This window comes from Colletes latitarsis, chromosome 5, assembly GCF_051014445.1.
Source record: "Colletes latitarsis isolate SP2378_abdomen chromosome 5, iyColLati1, whole genome shotgun sequence".
Classification (NCBI taxonomy): Eukaryota; Metazoa; Arthropoda; class Insecta; order Hymenoptera; family Colletidae; genus Colletes; species Colletes latitarsis.
This window is the reverse complement of record NC_135138.1, coordinates 32,401,629-32,427,215: the sequence shown is the minus strand read 5'-3', so window position 1 is coordinate 32,427,215 and position 25,587 is coordinate 32,401,629. Positions and strand designations below refer to the sequence as shown.

Genomic DNA, 25,587 nt, shown 5'->3' with positions numbered 1-25,587 from the left:
ATTAATATCCTCTGATAATTATTCACGTTCAACGTGCGATAAATCGATCCACACCTACGTCGAAGATAAGCAATATTATTTAAATATTACGATCGATGAATTAAAATTTGATTTAATTTGTTCTTGCTAAAAGGTTTCGTACGTAATTTGCATAGTGTCATTTCAAAATCAGAATGTATATAGAGGAAGTGTACTAAGTAGGGTATATTAAAAATCAAGCTATAATTTTCGGTATTAATTTGCGTGAAAATCAATGTCAAACGAATGATAGAAAATATAGGACTTTAAGCGGCACGATTTTCGTAATTTTCCCCCAATACATGGCGTCTTTCCTCGTATAATGGCGAATCAACGAACCAAAGGAATACACGTAGGGAGAACAGGTGCTTTGGACGTTTGTTTCTCTTATTGTTTACGCTTGACGAGCTTAGCTACGTAATAAATTGTCGTTAGTAACATGTGAATTTCCGTGGAACTCGCTCGTCGATCCTTACGCAAGGGGATTTCGTGGACAGAACTCGCCTAGCTGCTTTCACGGCTATTAATATGGTCTATTGATTAACCTGGTCGATCAATAGGGGCTGTGTCGCTTGCGGTTACGAGCAAAATTAATACGATGGAAGACCGGGTGGAACTTCACGAGGAGTTGCCGGAGCGTTGTTTCTGTTTTGGATTTGATTAGAGTTCTGTTTGTTTTTCTTCGATTCGAAATTCTCGTGGTATCGGTACAATCGTAAATTAATTTAAGTTTCATGTGTGGTTCAACAATTCGTGGGATTAATTTTGATGAATTAATTACTTCCCTTGCAATATCGTTCTTTGTAATTTAATAATTATCACCCAATGTATTTGACGAAATTGATAATCCTGCCGTTCAAACTATGAGTTTAAATATTGTCTTTCAATAAACGAAATATTCAAATTTTTCACAGTAATAAAATACGTTTCGTATATTATATTCTAGTATTCTGAAAATGGCAACGTTACTATCGAAAATATTAGAATACATTATATTTTATTACTTTAAAGATCGAGTACGTTGTATAAGAAAATAAAAACGCTTATGGGCGTGTTACGCCCGGGCAGGGCCGATCGTCCGAACGTTTATAAGCGAACAGAGCGCGGAAGAGGTTAAAATTACCAGAAACGAATATCGTTATGATGGGTTTAGAAGCCAGCAATTTGCTATGCAACGTAATTACGAGCCTGTGGCTCAATTTTCTTTGCATTTCGTATCGTGGATTATTCTTTTTTTTTCCTGGACGCGTGTTCAAACCACAAAACCGGTGGTCGTACTCATCGAAACGAGTGAGACCCCGGTCGATTCGGAGGCATGCAGCCAATCATTAAGCGTGCATGCACCCGAGGGACAGACTGGTCGTGTGTTTCATCAGGAAAGTGAGTTTTCACACGCACGAGTGCGTGCGCGGTGCACGCAGTTGCGTTCGAACGAACACAGCCTGAAAATTCGTTTTTTTTTCTCCCGATCAAATTTTCAAGTAATTTCACGTCAGAGAGACAGACGACCGTAGATACGTTATCTTTCCCCTAGCTTTATGGCAAATTTTCCTTCGGAGGAACAAAGCTAATGGACATAATTTGCTTTTTATTTGAGACCAACAGAATTTCTTGAGGTTAAATAAATTTGTCAAATTTTTTTTAAAAAATTAACACACCAGGCTCGAAGAGGTTGCAATTTATTCGGTCAATTTTCTATCATATTAGAGAGTTTTAAATTCAGAGATTCGTTCTTGCGCGGGCATCGAAGTCTCCAATCGTACGATCTCTGCGAACGTTGAAAATGAAAATATTGCTCGCTCGAGGCAGCGAGTCGCGTCGACGATTAAAATACTTCCTCGCATAAAACAGGCTTTAAACGATAACCTAGAAACGCCTTCGTTCGAGTTAGAATCCAATTACGAATTCGCGATTTATTTACTCGAGGAAAATTCCAATTGCCTAAGAAACCTCGTTCCGAAACAGCGAGTAGGAATCGTACTCTTTTTCCACGGTGGAAACGAATTCTTCCCGTCCAGGTTTGCCTGGTAATTCCGTGGAAAGAGAACCGCTTGGCCGCGAGTTTCACGCAGAAAAAGCGTCGCATTCCGTGTCGCGATGCTTTTCTTTCCTACGTTTCGTTAGCAGCGACTAAGTTTCTCGCGCGTAGCGTTCTCGGCGGGGGTGGTCGTAGATTGCTAGCGGATGAACGACGTCGGGGATTGGGAAAAAAGCTCTTCCAGGGTAGCTCAAAATTAATTCCAGGAAAGTACGCCATATAATTATGCACACGCGATGCCTTTATTATCCGGCGCCCGCGTTTTGTCCGCGCCCGATGCAGACGCGACGCGAACGGCCGCGAAAAAAGTGCGCAAGAAGCACGAAACGACACGTAGCACCTCGATTCTATTGCTAATTTCCCTTTAACCCTCCACGGTGAAACGGCCATCGCTTCGAGAGGCCTGGAAACGTCGCTCAAAGGCGCTCAAAGGTTCCTCTTCTGCCACGGTATCGATTCCTCTTTCGATAAACTTCCCCGACGATGCGCCGCATAGAAAGATCATTTTTACGCAACCTAGACTCGATTTAACTTGTATCTACTTTTATCTTAAATAAGAGGAAAATGGCTATTCAGTGCTAATTGAACTTCGTAATATTTTTCTTCTTAACAATTTTTATTAAATTCTATTAAATTTGAACTAAACTTAAAGAAATAACTAAAGAAATCTATAATAAAATCTATTCAGGTACATGTAACTTTTTGCTTTTTTAATCAATACTAGATTTACGAACATCGAATTCTCATTTTAAAATTGAACAAGTAATAAAAACTAAATTGATGAAACCCATCAAATTCAGAAATTGACCCTCCTGCGTCTAATAAATTCCAGTGCTCGATTGCATCTCGAATCAAATCTTGAGGGAAGCGGTTAATCGATCGACGCGAACAATAATCAAGGTATCCAATTAGAAGTAGCCCCCGCAGCTTGTGTCTTGCGCGTAGAATCTCGAACCTCGTTTGTTGCTCGGCGACTATCCCCTCCTCTCGTCGACACCATACAACGAACGATGCTCCGGTCTTCTCCGTTTTCCTTTCGGAGAGGATCGACCAAAGGGAATTTATGAAATCCACCATGATTGCTCGTTATTGCGGGTATAGTCTCGATCCTCCTCTTCCTGGAAGCGTAGCAACTAGACCACCAAAGGTCGAGGAAACAGGCGTTCGTCGCGACTTTTCTTAATAGGAGAAGGGCTCTCCTCGTGCCCTCGGGCAACATGTGTTGCTATGGGCAGTTCTCGAAGGTCCACGCGGCACGCAATCCGAACAGGTGCTGGTGAACCAGGTAACGGACGGTTTTTAACAGCTGCCACGCCAGGTGCAACTACCTCTTCGGGCGTAGTGACACGCGGCAACAGGAGCTTTTCACGTACCCGCACCTTCTACTTACAATTTCCCCTTCGTGGCTTTCTGCCCTGGGAAGCGTGTTATCTATTAGTTATTCGACGAATTTTCTTCCTTTTAATTTTTTCGATTTTCCTTTTGGTCTATTGCCTCTGGATCGAGACTCCTTTAACACGTTGACTGGTAGACCAAAACTCTACACAGAACTTAAAATTTGTCCTAGTACTCGTTTCCGTAACCTCGTTGAAGTTCAATTTAAATATATTTAGCATTTTCACTTGGGATTTAATTGTTTTAGTTCCACGAGGCAGTCAAAGTGCTAAAGTTCAGGTTCGTCGCGTATGCCTTCGAATAAACTTGTTCATATCGCTGTGAACGAGATAGATCGCGAATCTATACTTGCGCGTTCAGTTACAGTTTGCCAATCGTGGTGTCCCTAGATGCACCGAGTACCGGTAACTGAAATCCATTTTGAGTTCGCTTAACCACGCAATTCGAGTTTATGAGTCGTTGAATTATTTGCAAGAGGAATCGTTTGGACTGTCGAATAGTGAAATACGCATTTAAAATTGTAAAATATATGCCACGTAAGTTTAAATATTTATTTCGGTTTTGCACACACAGATTTGTATATTTTACTCGTTTCGTATTGTACGAAGATTGTATTGGCCGTTGGTGGCGCGTCTAAAAAGTGAGAAATTGGCGGTAAAACATGGAGAATAGTTTGTTGGAACAACTGGCGGTGCGGTGACCCTGCGAGGATAGAAGTTTCTCGGAAACTTCTAGCCAGTCGGGAACGCGTCTGTTCCCTCACCGCAGGCTACGCAACTTTCCCTTTTCCTGGGGGGTGGTGGAGGGAGATGGATTCGGGCAGGCGATGCAAAGCTGCACGTTAAGACCCGAATAATGAAAACCAGCGGCTGGTAATTCCCTTCGTGGATGAATGAAGGTGGGTGGAGTCTGAACAGCGACCGAAACGGAATCAGGGGCGCATGACAGTCCTTCGAACCCTCTGCCTTTTCAGTTCTCGGTCGGTCGTCCGCGCGAGAGGGTTCGACTTCTCTTCGTCCTCCGTTTCCCTCGATCCTGGACTCTCGTGAATCGGGACAATATTCGTGTGATTTTCGTCGACGATGACCACTGCAATACCGTCTGGATTTTGGTGTTTCGCGAAATCTTCATCTACCACAGGTGTGTTTTTCACCATTATCTAGTTCGTAGATCCAGGAAAAAGGTAAAAGTAGCCCATATTTGTAATCTGGAAATTTCTACGAATACGCGTCACATGCTCTTGCTTTGTTTTCTGGACATTTGAAATTATTTCGTTCCCGTTTCCTCATTTTCTGTTTGATATTTACGACTGGTAGATCGAATAGCTCTTTGAAAGATACCTGTAGTTCTGTGCTTGTTTCAATGTTCAACTTGTACCAGAAAGGTTACATTTATTATAGAAATTTTAATTATTGCTGGATACACTAGTTTTAGAAATGGCATGTGTGAAAAATCAATGAGATAGAACGTAAAGAGGAAAATGGTACGTTATTGTAAATGTGTATGGTAGAAAAGTTTCAAAAATAATATGCTTCTCTGTTTTCTTTAACACGTACTTTACAAGCATTTTGTTCGATCGTGAGTACATTTTATTTATTTTTGTTGACCTTCCGTCGTTATTAATATACTATTCGAACGTGGAAGATAATAGGAACGAAAAAGATCGCGAGAAAAGTGATGTAAAATTGTGAGAATAACGCTGTTGGTAAAAATTTGTCGGAAGCTGAGATTTTCGCGATCGAAGCGCGAAAATGGCGGAAACACGTGCTTCCCGTGGTTGCTCGTGCGACAATTCGATTGCAGCCTGGATTTCCTCCCTCCCACGTTTCTGTTTTATTTTTGTTTCTGGGTTGCTTTTGAAGTTACGTAGTTGGAAGTTTGCGAAGACGGGGGAGGGTCGAAGAGTTCTTAAGTGATTTCTTTCTTATCCTCTTTGTTTTCCTTGTTACCGTTCGAAGCGGTTTGGCCGGCAAAAGTTTCGCGAAACACGTTGTAATTGGGGGGGCCATTCCTTTAGTTTCGCTGTCGAGGTTCCCTCTTGCTCCTTTTAACCCGAGTGTGATTAACTTTCTGCGTTTTTGGACTTGTTCCGGTCCCACGTGGTTCTCCTTTATTAAAAAGAATCCTGACAGTTCTAAATGAATTTAAGTACACGTTAATTCCGTAAAAAGATTTTTATTTGCACTATAGTTACGGTGAGCGATAAAGAAATTACAGTTTCAGAAATTACTTCCTAAATAAACAGAAGTATGTTTATTGACCTAAATTATGCATTCCAATTTTTCTTACCAATCGTGTCTAGTTACGACTAATTCGCCCTCAAAATTGACGCGATAATGGTCGAATTTCTTGCGTAATGGCGCTCATTGCGTCCAACAAGACGAATCAGAGGCACGTAGGTGGTAGGTTCGTGGGCAAACGAACGAGAATGGAAGTCGAAGAAGTGGCCAACCACGGATTCTCGCTGTTACCAGTCGAGGCGTCGAGGAAACGAGTGAAACCTCTCCTTTAACGACTATTCTTTACGGGGGGTCCTTCGATGTTATCGACTTCCTCTTTCGAGGGAAAACCTTTCGACGTGTGTCGAGCGTTTTCATGAAATTCGTGCGAATCCCTGCTGAAATGTTTGAATTTGTGATAAAGTTTGCGGTATTCATCGACGCAAGAACAGTAAGTGGATTAAATCGTATATTTAGAACTTTCGTCGAGTTTATCCAACGAACGAAGTTGAATATAAATTCAAAAATGTTTACGAAAAACACGACTGTATATATCATTTACAATATCATATTTCGACACTGCAATGCTTTTCATTTATTTTCACGAACGCGTTAAAACAATTTTGCAAGTTTATCAAATTTATTTCGTTTCCGAAAGATACTATTTTACAAAAATTGATATTCCACAACTGGTTTAAAATTTATTCGCATCGGTTTATAAATTATTAATTACTCGAAGTCTAATTACAGGGAGTTCGTAAAAATTCATTGACACCGCGGATTAAGAAACTTTAAGAAACATTTTATAACCTGTTTTTATAGATCAGATAGTCCAGAACTTTCATAATAAAAGTTCGATGGAAACAGTGTTACTTTTAAGGACCTGGTATGCATATATCATCGCTATTCGATCAATTAATCAGCCATTGACAAACTTCGTGGCACTCGGAACTTTCTATTTTTATTCTTTACAAATTTTGTTTAAATTAGAATTTTTATTTGTCTGTTCTCATTAAAACTTACAATATGAAAATTTTAATTATGAAAGTTTCGTTCCAACGGAACCTATTGAAGAAGTACTACAACTGTTTCCATCTCTGGTTATTGGAGTAGGGAAAGGAGGCTAAATTAGAAGTTGTATATCAGTAAGTAGGCACACATAATTTTCTACCTGTTACCCGCTTGAAAGTTTTACTCTCCAATATCTGTATCGAGCATAAGAGCTTCTTCACACGAGCAAGTATTGCTCTTAAGAGTGTCTCTTGTGAGCAAAACTCTTTGGTGCAATCCAGACATTAGACGTCAACGTTGTCGATTGCAATTTCAATTTTAACAACGAAATACAGCTTGCAAGTACAAACTAACTCGCGATCGCAATGCCACCGCGCAAACACGGAAGCCATTGCACCGTTATCGAACAAACTTGAAATGTTGTTACCTTTAATGATTCCAAATTACCCTGAAATTAGGACGATTTGTCGGAGCATGCTTCAACTACTCGGTAATCAGTTTCTTTCTCTTCGAAGTCTCTAGTTAATTTCAAGCACGAAACAATGCCAAATAACAGTCCAGTGGAAAAATTGTACATTATTCCAAACAACGAACACGAAAAATGTTCTTTTTGGGGGTCAAATTACCGGGAATTATTTTTTATTCGAATAAACTTTTCATAAGTAGAATTTTTAGATAATTATGATCTTTTAAAACACGGGAAAGAAGTCTCTCGAAAGAACTGTCAGTAATAGAGGGATGACTACCTTTCACTTATCCGGTCTAAAGTGTGTTGCAGTTATCCGAGCATCGCTGTATCTTGTTCCTGATCGTCTCGTGGTCCGAATTTCCCTCTCGATGATCGCGTAATACGTGTTCGCGAAGGTCACGCGGCAACGAGAGTAAAAATGATGGCGTCAGACCCCGTCGATGTCTCTTCTGTTGTCGGGGATGGCGTTAAAGCGAGAGGCAAACAAACGAGATCTCGCGTGTCATTTGGCCATAATTCTCGACGGCAAATTATGCTTCTCGTAGAAAAGCTGCTGGAACCGAGCTAAAAAGAGCGGGATGGGGGGTTGAAAGGGGTGGAACGGACGCGTAGAGACGCGGAAAGGAAACTCCCGGACCACTTTGCCGGGGACAATATCGTATGTCTTAGCTACTTCGTAAAATAAACAGCGACCCTCTTTCTCGTACATCCTCGCCCACCAACCCCCCCACCCTCGTCGCAGGCTACATTTTTATGCGTTCCCAAACCCCCTCTCAGCCCCTCGGGGTGGCTCGCGAAAGGTAAACTCTCGTCCTGTCGCGTTCATCCGATCCTCTCTGCATTTTCGTCGTCCTCCTTGGGTTTCGTTTCTCTTTACCCTCCAGATTCCCCATGTTTTTGTTGCTCGTTATTACTGCAGCACGGTAAATGTTGTCCCAGCCGTGTCGTCCTGTTGTTGTCGCGATATTCTGTATCAACCCTCTGATCTTCTCCGTCTGAAATTTATTAGAACGTCGAAGCAAGTTTGTTCGGTGCTTCTTTGGACGTTTTACGATGATTCGTTTTGGATTTATAACGGGAAGCAATATTTGCTTCTAATCTCTAATAACTGTTTGTCCGTTCTTTCGCTGTAAACAATTTTACAACACGTTGTAAGTTTGAATAGAAATATTTTAACATTGTAACTAATTTTGATGATACAGTTTTTCCCAATTTTATCGATAATAGAGAAAATTAACCCTCAGTAATGTGGACTCGGGTTTCATTTTGACCCAAATATGAGTTTACGAGTGTTTGTATTACAACAGTTTGAGATTGAGGATCCACGTTGAAAGAATAACCCATTACGATACGTTTTCAACCCCAATTGGCGTTCTACCTCCAACGTACTCAACGAATTTCTCCAGAGCGAGTGGTCCTCGCGTTTTCTCAACCCACTTATCGCCCGTGACACTCGTCTTCACCTATCGACTGCTCCACGATGCTTCAACCCTTCCTTCACCGCGTCTTTCACTATTCACCCGCGTTTTAATTCCATTTCCTTCCGCTTAATTCTCTCTTCATCCCCCTATCCCTTTATCCCCTCGTTCTCTTCGAATTTTCCTTCCTCTGTTTCTCCTATTTTTACTTTTTCTTTTCGTGCTACCACCGTTCGCTTTCCCCATTCAATCTTCCCTCCTTTCCACGTACGTTCAAAGAAGGGAGAGATTTTCATAAGAAGACACCCCCATCCCCACCATGGCCGCGCGTATTCTTACGCAACCAACCAGCCGCACCGATGTGCTCAAAGACTGTTTATTAAAAAGCTTTTAGCGATATTAGACTGTCCACGGGGAAGTTTCCTTCCGACACGAAGACGCCGTGGAATTTCGCGAGATTCTCGCCCCCTTTCGGGGGTTGCTCGCGGAAAAGCTCGCGCGAAGTTCACGGTAGCGCGGACCTCTCGGACGATCGAGCAGCGATCGAAAGTTGTTGGGGCAAACTTAATTCACGAATGACCAATACAAGAATTCTTCATTCTCGATTCATCTGTCAATAAAAATTTGTTTCGACAAAGTAGTTTCAGTACAAAATGATTTCTTCGAATTTGATTACTACAAGAAGAAAAAATATAAAAAATTATTCTGACTGCCTAAAAATGCCGCAGGCTTTGCTTACATTGTCTTCAAAGATACATAGACTGATGTAACATATAATTAATTTACTAGAAAGTATTTGTAGTAAAGAAAGCCTGTTAATTTCATGAATAATAAAATGTTTGGGGAGAAAAATTGTACACGTAATCGGCTTCGAAGTCAATTTATCAACGCACGGTGTATATAGTTTGTGCTTTGTTATCGCTATGTTTAATATCCTTTGTAAAATAATCCGTTTGAAGTGTTCCATCGAAATTCAAAGCGAATATCCTGGCCAGTTTCCCAGATCCATTCAATTTCCGAGAATTAATTCGTATAACGGCAAAAGGGCTCGTATTTTCGCCTCACGGGAAACGTCATGAAAATACTGTCCAGAAAAAAATGTACATTGACAGGTTCACCTACCGTTTCACCGTATACACTTCCCGTACACCTGTTAACCCCTTTTCCACCCCCTTCGAGTTTATTTTCTCTCACCGTGCGAGGAAACGTCGCCTCGTTACGACCTTTCTCTCCTCCATTAAACCGTTTTATCGGAAAAATGCCTGTATTTCGTTCTGAGAAATAGAAACCAGGTGATTCCGGGGGCTGCTGTGGGGGTGGGGGGTGATCGTAATAAAAACAAAATTCGAAGACTCGTTACTTTCTTCTTTCAAATTTTCCTCGCAAATATATTCTTTTTCTGCTCGATTCCTCGGAGTTGTGGGTGGGACGACAGGGATACTCGGTTATCCCCCTTCCCCCCTCTCCTCTCTGTCGTCCTTTGTTCGCTGGGAAACACTCGAGTTGTTCGTCGAGTCTCGGAATCTCGTCCCATTGAAATCGGAGTTGTTGGCGGGCGACGGCTGGTAAAAGGAATTTCAAATTAATTTAAACGAACCGGAAAAAACTCCGGCTAATAAGTCGAACCTGATGGCTAAATCACCAACGAGGAAATGAAATAAAATAATGTAATTTGTTGAAATTTTGCTTTCCAACAAAGACAAGTGAAATACGTGTCCGATTAGAAACGTCCATTAATCGACAAATAAAAATTCGAATTTGCATCGCGGAATAAAATATTTCTCTACGTTCGTTTCATAGTCCTTTTCTTCATCTCAAATAGAAATTGAAGAGGATTCGAAACAGGGTTGAAGCTTCCAGACAATTATAAATTTAAATTCGATAAATGCACTTTCTTCGAGTATTTATTTTCGCTCTAAATATCAGTTGGTACTGTTCAACTTGATACGCAATTTTTTTTATTCGAAGAAAATGAAATTCTGGACCATTTTCAATATTCCTGGAGGCATTTTTCAGACTCTTTGGAAAGAAATATTTGGAACCGTGAAACATTTAAAAGCAGAACGTTACAGAATTTGAGTCGAGCGCGTCACAATGATTACCGCCAGTGAAAGAGTCGAAGAGTGAAAGACCATACAGCTCGCTTTCGCCCAATTATCGTGGCCCTCGTTGCGTGAACAAAAGTGCACACACCGAGTTTTCCTGACACCTGTGGCAACGGTGCACATTAACAGCGGTAATTATCCGCGTCGTTGTTGACCGATCCGTATGCTTAAAGTGTCTGTTCTCTTCTTCCTGCAGATCAGTGACTCTTAATCTCTTTATTTCACACGTAAACTTGTGTCTTATCTATTTATGTCGAACTTGATGAATTGATGAACATTTGAAAAAATCAATTCTCAATTTGGGACGTTGAAAAAATTAAATATAACAGGGTTCATGAATTTTAGCGAGACAAATTTTGGGCTATATAGTTTACGATTGTTTGAAATGAAAGTTTTGACAGTCAACGTGTTCATACGATGGATTTCATTACTCTTGTTAGTGTCGAGTTCATAGCACAATTTAAAAAAGGATTCTTTTTTAATTCTTGAGCCTGTTGGGGTTGCAGTATAATTTCTTGAGAGTAAAAACTTGCAGTTCTCCATACTGAACAGTTGTAATAACAAATATTCAATGATAAATTATTCGTGGACTATAAATTGAAAGGATAAAATACGTTTTATAGTTTTGAGAACGTTAAAGGATAAAATTTCTGGCATGGAAAGTGGCCATGGTTGACGGTCACGAGCGCAACTTCCTGATCGTTTCGACGATCCAGCTTTCTTCTTCCCGTGGGCGCGGTTTGCCAGTCCAGGGTTCCACAGAGTGGGTGACACATGTGGAAAACCACATATCCTTCCTGTCGAGCGTCCACCATCTGTCCCCTGTTGCGTCCACTTCCGGTCGTCGGTCGACCAGGCTCTTCAAGCTACCCCCCTCCTCTGTTCTCTTCTTCCTCTTCTTAATCGTGCTCATTTTATTCTCTATTTAATTATTTAAAATTATTCTCTACTTAAGGAAACATGAACGTGTAAATTCGATCGTTACGTTTCACTGCTTAGAATTCTCTGTTTTCGAAAAATTGCTGTTTTTCCACTGTAGCGAATGAATGAAAATACGTATATAGCAAACTTAAAACAAAAAAGTAATCTTTTATTGTATGTAAACTAATTGTATGAATTATCGTTAGATTATTTAGATTTTTACCGTGATCTGTATTTTTATCGTTCACGTTGCATTTAAAATCAGTTGTGTGCTGTGCTGTAAGGTCTTCAGGAATTGCAGGAATGCATAACGGTGCATGCAATGCATCCATACTAAAGTCGTACGTAAGACTTCGCGTATGTAATCATTGTTCTACTGACAGTAAAGGTTTCTACCGATGGGTTTTTACTTTCGTTATTGACTTATGCTTTCTAGCGTAAACCTATTTAGGAATTTTCTATTTTCTGGTCAGTGGATAGTTACGTTTCATCCTACCTTTATACTGGAATTCTTCTTCTATTTCTTCTGAATAATCTCTTTAACGTTATCATATTTAATTGACACACAGTCAATCAAAGGTGCGAATCTTCGAGTATGTATTTGACAATTATTCGCCCATATTTTTCTCTTGTTTTTCAAGAGTGCAGTAATTTATTAACTAACCTATTTGAGATTTTTGCTGAGTTTGTTTTTACTGTTCGTCAAAGTTTATTTCATATATAATGTCTTGTATATGTCATCACTCTCATTCGTTACCAATTTCGTCTTTTTATAGTAACTCTTGGCTCCCATAAATTGGATTTACGCACTTGTCTGACTTGCTCGTACCGTTCCACTCGAGATCCAAGCGTCACGGTTGTATCAGAATTGATACTGCTATTGTTTCTCGAAGTTACACGGTGCCTCGATTCTTTTCTTCGCGAATGAAATGGAAACCGACCAGGGTTGCGCAATTCTCAGCTTTGGCTCGGTTAATTACAATGAATGCGGAAATCCGTGGTCTCGGATGATTTTTTACATGCACGCGATAAGGTGTAACGTTTTACGAGGCATGAGCTACAGGAATTTACGATCGGGTAAACAAAATCTGCTGCTTCCATTCCAACATTTAAATCTTTGGTAATTTGCTTTTTTGCTAAGGCGATTAACCACCTGTTTTATTAGTTTCAATTTTTTTTTACCCATCGTACAATTTGAATCCCAATTAATCGTAACAGAAATTCAATAATAGAAAATATTTGTAAGTGGAGATTCAAATATCTATCTAAACCAAACAAATTTGTAAACTTAAAATCAGCATGACGAAAAATTTAAACGAACTCTTCTTTCCGGATAAATGAACATTCTCTACGTGTTTCTCTGTGAAGATGTTTTATACACAGTAGCAATACAAAGCTGTTATTCCTTTGTGATATTTAACAACGTTAAACGTTCCGATGCTCTTTGTTCCGGAAGAAAGGTTTCGTTTAATTTCTTTGTCTTCGTCTCGCTAATTGTATGTTTGTTAATTTAGTTTGCACCTAGTTACACCTCGTCATTTTCGCTTCCCTTTGTTATATCATTTTACCTTTTACAAATCTACGAATATCAAAAATTGCATTATTTCGAGAATTTAAAATAAAATTTAAATTTACAAAATATACGAGATAATACATTGATTCTAGTATCAAATGACAATTGATCAAGTAAATTCTGAGATATCGAAACCATTTGCAATAAATGGCATAGGAAGTGGTTAATTATCGATCTATACGCGTGCATCGAATATCATCGATGAATTGCACAAAGTTGAATCCGTAAGTATCCTTCTCGAATCCGTGGAACGTTAAACGCGTCCTCTTAGTACTTTCTTTAGTTCATAGACGCAATTCTTTTCTTCTCGTACGTTGTCAAGCGTTCCATCAACAACGTCGATACTTATTCTTAATAAACGGAGTCGAGCCGTAGGATTCTTTGTGTCATAAAGTGTTGGAAAGCATTATTTAACATTCAGGTCTGAGTCGCGAACCCGGGAAGGAGATAGTCCATTGATTCGATGAGAGGCGAGAATCGATGCGTCTTTCAATCGGTTTTCGTCGCTTTCGAAGCATACTGGCGTCTAGACGCAGTCGTTCCTTTCGTTTCTCAATTATCCTTATTTTTCCAAGGAGCCCTCCGGTGCCACTGTCGTCGGGGTTGTTCCTCCCCGTCTGCCTCGAAAAGGGAAAGATCGAACCTGTTTACGTTCACGATCCGCCGAGCGCCTCTATTTATTCGAGGAAACTCAATTACTTACTGCCACGTGTACGGTCTTCCGGTTCCAATAGCGGTGAATTCCTGTCAAAGACATTACGCCATTGTTAACGTCATTTCCTTCTACCGCGCGTTCGACTGATTCGTGCTTGTTCCTAAGACTTTGTGTCCAACCCTTTGCGATCCTACGACGAGCCAGACCCGGTGCTATTTAACCCTCTTCTTTTCTGTTCTCAAAAATTGGTTGAATCACTGTTCTCAGCGTTAAAAATCTCGTGTAACTCGGATACAGGATCAAAGGTTGCATAGATCGTTTCACAAGAATTTTTAGTCTCCATTAAACTTCAATTTTAGTAAATCTTTTCTAAAATTTCTTCGTTCTTGGCTAAGTCTGCATCTTCGATACAATTTATAGTAAATAGGATATTTAACGTTATAAAAATGACTACTGGACGATTCGTGAGGTGTTAGAACATTTTGGATCTCAACACTGTCTCAATAAAGTACTTCTGTTAGCATTTAAAAGTTTACAAACGTGTCAGTCTTTAGCCTTCGTTAGTTAAGAAAGCTGCAATGTTTGTGTGTATTTTAATCTAATATAATCACGGGGCCTTGGAACGAGTTTTGCCGTAACAGAAATTATTGAGCAATTATTAACCAATTATTGAGGAATTAAAATAATGTAAACAGAGTTATAATCGTTGTTCTTTTTTATTAACTCGACTTTTTCTTTCTGTTTCAGGTGAGTCACGAAAACATGCTAAATGAATTTCTCATCACAGGTATTTATCATAATTACTCATTGTTAACAAGGAAGTATTAGGTTATTTTATCAGCATACACATTTTTTTTTTATTAGTATTTATAATCGGAGTAAACAGCAAATTCTATTAACGATTAATCGAGCATATATTCTTTTTGATTTTCTACAATTTCTCGAACATTAAAAATATATACTTGGAACAATATTTCTGTCAATTTTCATAAGAAATATCAGTCGTACAATGTTACCAAGATTTTTTAGACCCACGAAAGGGTGGATTTCTCAGGTTCTGTTAATCAGAATCGAATAAACTTTGAATTCACAGTAACCAGTCGCGGTATTTTATTTCTACAAAAAGTTTCGAAACAGTAACTCAGCTATATTTTGACTCGACAGTAATATACTCGAATGGGTTAAACGACCAAATAAACGAAAATAAAAACAGCAGGAAGCAAAAAGATTAGAATCGTGCAATATTTTCTGGGGCATAAGAGCATTGTGAGCCGAAGATCGAATTAATTTACATCGTGGAAGGCGAATACCGGTAATTCAATCTGTTCCTATCGACGGTATTCAGCTCATTAGCGAAATTTCGACAGACAATTTCGAGAGGAACGTCTCTTCCAGACCGTGTGCCTTCCAGTCTGAGGAGACGCTGCATTAGATATTCGATCGATCGAATCGCATCGCTTTCCCGACTTCTCCGCTCATTGAAAACTTGTAACGAGGCTTTTGTAATGCGAGCCATTCGGATGCAAATGCACTCTCGGGTTTCTTCTTGACAATTCGCTTTAGGACGACTGATTTAACGATTAAGTCCGACGAGGGGAGTCTGTGGTTCGAACACAGGTCAATCCGCTTCGCTGTTCCTCGGTTCGGTTCAACGCGATGAATTGATCTGTGCTTTTTCCTTCTGCGTTCAATAACCGAGCTAAAGCAGACTTATTCTTTTCGTCTCTCTTTCGATAGCGAAACACTGAACCTGGAAACAGAGCTGGGTGAATTCCTTGTGCAAACGAAAGTTTCGAACGAAGAATAAAGGATAAACAACATTGGATGAGAATTACAGTATGAAATTAAATTATCTTTTACGTTTCAATCATTTTTCCGTGGGAATAGATCGCTGTATGTTTTTATTGATCGTCTGTTGTTAGAGTATATCTCATGTTTGAGTCATTTTTAGTATCGAAATTAGAATTCTACAAAGGGCTAGTTAATATCTTTTCATTTCGAGACAGATCGTTTAGTGAATTTTTATATTATAGCTGTCAAATTTCATGTACAGCGTCGACCACCCCTGGGAAAAATTTTAATGGGTGATTCTAGGGGCCAAAATAAGACGAAAATCAAGAAAATCTATTTCTTGACTGAGGCTTCATTAAAAAGTTACTAAAAAATTAAATTAAAAAATTTCAAATCATTCTGGAAAAATTATGTTCGGTTGCGGGGGTCAATTACAATCATTTTTGGTCATTAGACCTACCCTCGAAATTCTACCCATTTTCGAGAAAAAAATTCGTGAAGGTGTAAAATTTTTCGACAAAATTAAAAAATTTGAAATCGTTCTGGAAAAATTATTTTCGGTTGCGGGGGTCAATTACAATAATTTTTGGTCATTAGACCTACCCTCGAAATCCTACCCACTTTCTAGAAAAAAATTCAGTACGGTCGGAACTTTAAACGTTAATAACTTTTTAACGAAGCTTCCATCAACAAATTAGTATTCTTGATTTTCGTCTTATTTCGTATAGAGGATGTCGCAATTGTATTATAATTGGGAAAGGGATCGTAATACAATCTAGAAAATTTCGCAAAATTTACTGTAAATCTCTCAATGCGGACAGTTTTATTACAATATCGTTTTCTGAATAAAAATAAAACACAAGCCTTGTAGAGCTAATTCTATTATAACGATTTTTCAGAGTGCATAACTGTGCTCGAAATTTAATTGTATTTTCAATAAATGGATTATAATTTGAAGTAAATCGGGTTAGTCGAGTCCGTAAATAATACGTGTGCATGGTATTTTCATTTGAATAAAATTTTGTTTATCACTGTCCTGAAGGATCAGTCAATTGGAGATATTGCTCCTGAATTAAATTCAAATTCAATAATTATAATTTTCTAAGAATCTTATTTTAACATCAGTCAAGTAAACACAATTTTGTGTATTTTAAAGACAGACTTCTCTTGCATTGTGAATATCAAGAGGAACTTTAATAGCTCCACGTAGCAATTGACTATGCAAATGATTAATCATCGAATGCATCGTATTGTTTCTTGGCAAAATTCCAATGTTTCCTGACGTAGCAGAAAAATAACACTGTTGGATAGTGAGTTCGAGTAAATAGTACGTTCGCGAATTAAACAATTTCTTGTTTCACTATTCTCGCGCGTTATAATCTAAACGCATTATTTTCTATTTGTAGTGTTACTATAACAAAGTATTTGAAAAATTACAACAAATTTCTTAAATAAAAGTCTCTATAACTCTTAGAATTATTGGGAATATTGAACACGTTGAATGGTGGACCAAAACAGTACAATTTCTTACAAGATCGAAACTTCGATTCCATCCAATTGTAAACTTCATAACTAAAAATTTGTCTTAGTATCTATATTCGTATCCTCTTGAACTCGAAAATTAATTCTTATAGTTTCAAGGGTTAATTCTTTGCACTCCAAGAACTTTCTTTAACCATTTAAAACCACAAAGCATTAAAGAAACAATTTCAATAACTTTGCTGTAATTTAAAGCATCTCTATAGTTATCTCACGTACTTAAAAAGTGAATATCAGCAAGCAGAGGCTCCAAGGCAATTTAATCGCGTCGTCTTCCAAGATTAGAAGCGACCGTCTCGCCCGCAAAAATATACAAACGCTCGCAAATTGAAACACTCATAATAAACAAATATCGAACAACCGGGTTACAAAAAATTGAAAGAAAAAGCGATTCAACGGAAGGGCTCGATGAATGGGAAATCGATAACACTGTGAATAATAAAAGTGCATATATTTTACGCTCCCCGTCGATCAATGAACGCCCAATTACGGTTCAGCTTTACAACGTATCGGTAATAAGGAGCACAGAAATCGTTTCTACAAGCATACATAACATTCACCAAACGTAGTCGGGGATGACCATGGCCGGATTAGAACAGGTGTCGACACCCATAACGCAAGCTCATCTTCTCATCGAGCGCTCGCCTCCTTGGTGATTATGCTCGTCAGTATGAAAACATTCGACGTGGATAGAGACAGGAAGTTGAAGCAAGTTCGTTCGACTTCTGGCTACAGGTTACAAGTACACGTAATACAAAATGGCTAGGAAACCGACGACAGCGGCTATCAGGAGCGTCGATGACATCCCCTGCTCTTCCTTTTTCTCTGGTGGTTTCGTGTAGGTGCTCGTCCAGCCCATCTTGGGCGTCTTTTTGGTCTTCTCGGACTCCTCGAGCTCGCCAACCAGGTACTTGCCCATCAAATCGAACGCGTCCTTCGAGTGGCCGACGTCGTCGAAGTCGTCAGAGCCATCCTTGCCTGCGTGATCCAGCAGGATCTCTTCGCCACCAGGATGCTCGTTCAGGAAATTGGTGACGTTGTATACCTTGTCGTGGAGGATTATCAAGGTATTCTCCTTGCTGTTGCCAGTGACAGCAACCTCGTTCTTCGTGAACGTTTTACTCATCCTTTCGATGGGATCCTAGACGATGGGTGAAACCTGCAGACACAGAATCAGGAATTAGCAATTAATTTAGAGTTCAGTTCCGGAGTAACCTAATTTTGACTTTTGAAAAAGATTACTTTTGTGTAGTTGGCTATCTATACAGGATCTACTTGGTGGTCAGATTATTGTTTCAATACGTTTACTGTCATATCAAACCATTCAAATTGTCCAGGAACACTTTCTTTTTAAACAATTGGATACTACCCACGATTTGTTATTGAATTCAAGTGTTCTATCTAGGTTTATTTTCTTTAACGTTATGTTTGGGTAATTAGGGATAATTAATGCTCTTAATTGCAATGTGAAGTTATCTGAAAGTGGGAATTGCTTTTCAAGTTTTGTAGTTAAATAATTGGTCTATTCAATATTCAGTGTATCGTTGACGAGTGTTTTAGACTGTTTCTAGCGAACTACTTCGCGGTCGAGTATACGCCCTTTACGTTTCTAAAATATCGGAATATCTTATCGGGTCGAGCGATAAAACTTATCCTAGTATTTTATTTTTATTGGAAATGATCGTCGGTTAGAACCTTAAAAGGAAAAAGTGGAAACGAGAGTGCTTCAAAGTTCAGAACAGATAAATTTGTCTAGCTTTACGAAAATTTGTTTATGTTCCAAAATAATTAAAGCAAATTTCATTGATCGTATTAGTAAATAAAATATACGAGTTCCTTAATATATGAAGAATTGAAATTGAAGAATACCATTGGAAACGTAAATACGATAAATAAAAAACAGTTTTAAAATATATTCAGTAAATAATATTAAAATTCTATACATTTACAACAATGTTATTAAACGCGAACGAAGAAAGTATGCAAAATTGATAAATTCTTCGTAGAAATTTGGATAATTGCTTAGTTTAAAATGCACATAAATTATATACAAGGATTAAAAATGCAAGGTCATCGAACCGATTGTAAATATTTATACGAACATTACAAATCGTGTTCGCGATTATCTTTTTGTCGATTTCGCGAATTTTATTCGACGGATTGAAAACTTGTCAAAACTAAACACGCGCTTCAAAGTCGGTCCGTCAATTTCGACGGACGATGTTTTATTTTGCACCAGCTTCTCCCGTTCGCTTTTGAGTGGGGGGAAATCGAATTTTTTCCTCGTCAAAGCGGTCACGACAGATTTCTAGGAGGGGGGCACCGGGAAGAGGAACAGAGTAAAAAAAAGATTGATTTTCGACGAAATTTCGCGACGTCTGAAAGTCAATTTTGCTGTGAAATTTAATTATTTTTCGCGCGCTTAATTGTATTTTCGCATTTCGAGTGGTCAAAAAATTCACTTCTCATTCACTCCGAATTTCTCACAAGCTCCGACTATTTTGTTATATAATCCATTAGTTGATTTCAACAGCGTGCCTGAAAGATCCAGATACAGAGTTTGTATTTCGTGTCTCGTATGAAAAACATGGAGAACGCGATGAAAGTCAGAGTTTCCGAGGAACCGTTTGGAGAGCAAAAAATGTGTAACAGGTTGGAATTCCTCGTACGCGAACCATTAATTTCTTCAGCGACGAATGGAATAACAAAACAATCATCCTTGACACACACCAGAGTCGCGTTACGATCCTTGATTATTTATAGCGAGCGTGTTGAGAGTGATTAAGCAAACGTACATTATCTAGCTGTACCGATAAATGAGAATTTCTATCGTTGACTGGAAATATACTGACACGTTTAATATTAATCTCATGGAATTTACAATATTTCGAAAGTAATTTAAGCTCCACTTACTAATCGACTTCATAGAATTCTATCTTTCAAATTTATTTGCTTTTCTCGAACGAAATTTACATCTGTACATAGGCTTCGCAATATCGTTGTTTTTAGAAATTATTCTTTAGAATTTGTCATTGAAAAATCATTGTATTCGATTTCTCCTTTGGAAATCGAGGTTTCCGGAATATTCGACTGGCAACGGAGACCATTAAATTTACTTTGGCAAGCGTCCATAGATTAGAATGTTAATTTCGTGTTCAATGGGCGTTAAATCGATACGGTTTTCAGTATCTTGTTTATGTAGTCGTTTAGTGGAAAATTACCATCGATAAATAATCTATACGGCAAAATTTTATGGTGGTCAACGTGTGCCAAGACATATTGTTTGACCAGCTCATTGTTTGTGTTTTGAAGACACTTGCTCGTTACGATAAACGTTCCACGACTTTTATTATGTAACAAATTCGTCGGGCGTGCAGAAACGACGATGACAACACGATATCGAGTCAAATGGCGATCACGTTGAAAATATTTTATCATCTAACGCGGGAAAAATATTTAAAATTAATAACGTGAGTTTTTATTCTTCATTATAGATTCTAAATGTTTCCTTGTTTTTGTCGCGCATTTTAATCGCCTCGCACGAGGCAATGAAATTATTTTTAGTTACCTAAGGCTTCGTGAACGCCTGATAAGAGAAAACGGTATAATTTAATCGGTAGAATCGAGGACGTGCAAAGAGAATGAAAACTGGTGGTTTATCTTCGTCGATAACAGTGTTTAAAATTAAATATTGTGAATGCAATCGAGTCGACGGTACTGCAAAATGTTTGTTTACGACTGTTCGACTAATATTAATTTATCTGATACTGCAAATAGGTCCCGGTTATTAATCCCCAATCGTCGTCTCGAACGCGTTGATCTGTATTTAATATTGCTCGGAATAAATTATCGTCTCGTCGAGTCGATCGAAGTTTTCCAGTTTCATCTTTACGGTTATGCAAGTAGCCGTAAAACGAGAGAAAAAACATTAATTTATACTTCCTACTGTACAATGAATACCTAATCAACGCTTACATCGCACTATTTTCCAATGCATTGTCAGAGTCGTCGAAACTCGCGTGCAGAAACTTAACTGAGAATAAAAACTATTTTACAAAGAGAAGTTTTTATTTTAAATCATTTAAAATACAAAACTGATTTGTCCGTAGCACGCACCTCAAGCTGTTTAGTATTACGTGTCACGGTGGCGCGAGTTTAAACTATATTTACGCTCTTAATAGCATAATGTATTCCCTCTTCGCGTATGTTCGTGTCTCGAGGGTTTAAGTGTCGAAGGAACGTATCAATAAGCATCGATCAACTCGATAATTTCCACTTCGTGCCTATTTATTCGGTTTCAAGTCTATTTTTATTCATTTTATACTTTATTCGCGTACGATCGCGACGATGGTTAACCGCGTGGTACATTTTTGAGGTATAGTTTTGACGACGAGCAACGCGAAGATCTGACATCAAACGCAGTTACGCGAAGGTCGTCCAGATTGCACAATCAATTACGTCGTGCGATGATTCTTTGCTTTTCCAACGACGGTGTCGTAACAGTGTTCGAAAAAACAACTTCGGAATCGATAAACGTTCAAAAATAGGCAAACGTATTGCTTGGACAAACATTTATCGATAACAAGAAACTAGTTTTTCTTGAATAAAAATTAAATTCGCTTGAAAGAAAGCGTAACAAGAATTAGAATCGAAATTGTAAGACGAAGCGTTTCGCTTTATTTGTTAATTAGTGAAAGTTTTAGATCAAATCAACGTCGAGAATGATTTTAATTGCTTATTGCCCATCTCTGGTTACGGTTTACGAGCTCTGAATTTTCAAGCAGCCGCGATTTCAGTAATTATCGACCGGTGCAATCTAATCAACGAGTAATTAAATATCCCCCATGGAGATTCTTGAAACGAAGCTCTTTGGAAGCTTCTTGGCCGATGATTTTAATTGACGATGGCTGCCAGCGATCGCTTTAAGACGCAGAATAAATATTCCAGATATATTGTTCCGTTGGAGTCTTTGTTTGCGGGACGCTATCTCGCCGGGCAAATGTCCGTGTTAACGTGTTTATCGGCGTGGTTACGTAATTAACTGTTTATCAGCGCGTTTCTCGCGCGGGAAGTTTGACCTCAATTTGGCCCCTTTGCGTTTGGAAATTTTAGAAACGCGAAATTAACTGTCGCCGTTCGCAACGAATCGATTCAAATTTCGAGATTCAATCGCAAGAATAATTAGAATGCACGAGAATGTTGGTAACTGTTTATGGAGAGGCAGCAATAGTTAAAATTGGAATCTGAATTTAAAAATTCAATTTTATCTCGATCGAACAGTCGAAATTTAATATTGGAACTACCAACAATGAAATAAAACGTATGGTGCATCGGGAATAAATGTTTATTCATTCCTTTGTAGAAAACTACGGTGAATTTTTGAAAACCCGATCGTGTAAATTTTTCACAATTTTTATTAGAAACTGCGAACGTTAATCGAAACGAGCAACCAACTAAATTAAATTCTCCATCGTTTTGAATTCGTTCCGTCGCTGCGAACTTTCATTGATCACTAAAAATAAAATTTTATTCGATAAAAATAACAAACTGGAAAGCTATCGGGAGGCTGGCACTTTTGAATCGATATTGAACGAACGATATGAGAAAATTGCAAAAATATATTTTAAGCGCTGGAAAGTGCAAAGATTCTTCTCCTCGACGCTGGCCGCCATTAGCGACCAGTTCTTCGAACGTAGAAACCTGTTTTAAAATCGCTTGCAGAAGATTCTAGCGTTCCTATAATTCGAAACGACTTCAGTGTCCATCGAAAATATCGTAAGCTATCGGTACGTCATCGAATCACCGAATATTTCACGTTTGAATAAACGTCGACGACGTGTATCGAGAACTGTCATGGCGGCGCGAGGAGTTAAAAAGAAATGAATGCCGAACGTGTTTAGAATTCGCGGAATCGAGCCCGGAAATCGTCCGTGGGTCGACGAGACGATGAACCTGAACTATAAACTCAACAGCGAGAGATCGAGTCGCCGCTTAGGCGTCGTTATTCGATGTTGTCGGGCGATTCGCGAGGCGGGAATTATGCGACGCGCGTTCCACGACGCACATTATTCACTTCCGGCAGTCGAGTTCCATGGATCGAAACAGCCTGCGACGACTACGTTGTCCCGGTTTGGCCCACGTACCTTGCCTTCGAGTCGCCACGAAAACGCGTTGAACTCGCTAATATCGTGGTCCTCCGATTCCTTTGTTCCGATCGCGCAAAACCCAACCAAAGAGGAACTCTTTATCCGCGACGGGATAGTAAAACACGGTTTCCTCGCGAAGCTGCACTGGCACAAACACTGCTCGATCCAGTTCAGCACGTACTAGCTTTATCCTTGCCCCCTCTAGATGCTGCCCCACCACGGTTCTAGCTTATCATCTTCGGTTTCCCACCCATGCACGATCTCTGGACGCTACTTCGCCCACGAGATGAGAACCGTTTGCACGCAGAAAGACCTCGAGCAATCGTTCGGAGAACATGTGCACGGAACTGTGGATCTAAATCATAGACTCGACAGATCCAATAATCGGTCAACGAAACAGAGAACAAAACAGTATCGATCGTTAAATACTAATAAATTAATTTCACAAAAATAAAAACTAGAAACAGATCAGAACGAAACAGAGAACAAAACAGTATCAATCGTTAAATACTAATAAATTAATTTCACAGAAATAAAAACTAGAAACAGATAACAAGACAGTATCAATCGTTGTATAATACCAAATTATTCAATTTTCACCTAACTACATTGTTCGTAATAGTTGGGAGAAATTCATTCATGCCATGTGCCAAATTATCCTTTAAGTGGACTCTCAATCTCAACTGAATGATTTTACTTAATATTGATTCTTATCAAATTATTATTTTAATAATAAAAATCCACTGTAATGGCCCAATAATTCACTTTAATATCACGCTTGTTTCAAAACGTTTCTAATAGCAGTAACCTTATTCAAATTTCAGAAATATCAGAATTCACTTTTAAAGTTTCAAAGTAGTTACAAAAACCTGTATGGCAATTAACCTATCCACGAAAGCATAAACTTAGCAATAAACTTAGGAAACCTATTATTTCCATATATTCGATTTGTCATTCGATATTTCCATATATTTCTATATATGTTTACTTTGTCATCACCAAGGACATTAAGTTACGAGTTACGATAAACAGTAATTATGTATCGTTTGAACGTATGTACATCGAGCACGCAATCTGTTTGTTAATTACATTACCTCCACAATTATTTACAAATTTTTTCACATGAAATGCTAGTTTAGACCGCAATTTGCTGCACTATTTGTTATACGACAAGTAAACGCATACATTTTTGCTTTCCGGGTCAATCAGTACAATATCTTACAAGATTGAAACTTCGATTCCATCCAATTGTAAACTTCATAACTAAAAATTTGTCTTAGTATCTATTTTCGTATCCTCTTGAGCTCGAAAATTAATTCTTGTAGGTTTAAGGGTTAATTCTTTGCTCTTCAAGAACTTTCTTTAACAATTTCAACAACAAAGCATTAAAGCGTCTCTATAGTTATCTTACGTACGAAATGCTAGTTTAGACCGCAATTTGCTGCAATATTTGTTATACAAGTAAACGCATACATTTTTGCTTTTCGGGTCAATCAATAGTCAAACATCCGCAGCCCTCGACCGTTCCAGTTGCCCAAAATCAACGAAATTGAAACGTTTTACGTGCCTTCCGACAAACGCCAAGAGCCTCACGAACAGCCCGCCTCGTTTTCCCCGAGTTCTTCCGCCCGAAACGGTCGTGTTATCGCGCAAACATTCGTATTATTGTCCTCTCGGCGCCTTATCACGGACGCTCGTCCCCGGCGGGTTGTTTCGTTCCGTCGTCCAGCCCGTGAGAAACCAATTTTTATCTCTGCCCCCCTTTTTCATCAAAATTTACGCCCGGCAATAAAGAAAATTTCGCTAAGGTAATCTCGCCCACGAATCGCGATGCAATTTTTCGCTCCGCGGTTAAATACTTCTTTAACCGTTTAACGAGTAACGGATGGGAAGGAATTTAGGTGTCACAAGAAGGAATTTCGTTGAGCTACACACTGGTTCTCAACCTTCTTCGACTTCTTCTCCAACTCTTTATTTATTCAGAAATTATTTCTAACTTCGTTATCTTCGTTCGCGTTTATCTAAGAAAACATGTAGCAGTCGAAAGTTTCTATGCAACAGAGTATAGCAATGCTTGGATAACTGCGAGTTGTTTTCGATCTGATAAGTGAACTTTCTGCTTTGCAATAGTAGGAAGTTACAATTTTATATGGATGTGATATCGTTATCTTTCTTTCCTCCATGGACACTGAATTTTATCAACGATTTATTTGTAAAGAAATTATTTCTTGAATGCATTACTACTTATCGTACGTTCTTTCTATTTCACGAACTGTTTTTGTACACTGT

The 25,587-nt window shown here is 38.8% G+C and overlaps 2 protein-coding genes across 13 annotated transcripts in view; one reads left to right on the top strand and one right to left on the bottom strand.

Moving 5' to 3' along the window:
• Positions 1 to 25,587, top strand: part of Hnrnp-k (Heterogeneous nuclear ribonucleoprotein K) — a 158,565-nt gene that overhangs the window by 112,334 nt on the left and 20,644 nt on the right. The gene's annotated exons all lie outside the window — the stretch shown is intronic.
• On the bottom strand, positions 17,587 to 23,471 carry LOC143342240 (cytochrome b5). Its single transcript, XM_076765932.1, has 2 exons — positions 23,296 to 23,471; positions 17,587 to 18,311 (listed from the first exon to the last, which is right to left on the bottom strand). Exon 2 carries the CDS (start codon positions 18,276 to 18,278, stop codon positions 17,889 to 17,891), a length of 390 nt encoding a protein of 129 aa, XP_076622047.1. The 5' UTR covers positions 18,279 to 18,311; positions 23,296 to 23,471; the 3' UTR covers positions 17,587 to 17,888.

Excerpts from the sequence above, each read along its gene's own strand:
- LOC143342240 (XM_076765932.1), bottom strand. The coding sequence starts at position 18,278 with ATGAGTAAAACGTTCACGAAGAACGAGGTTGCTGTCACTGGCAACAGC.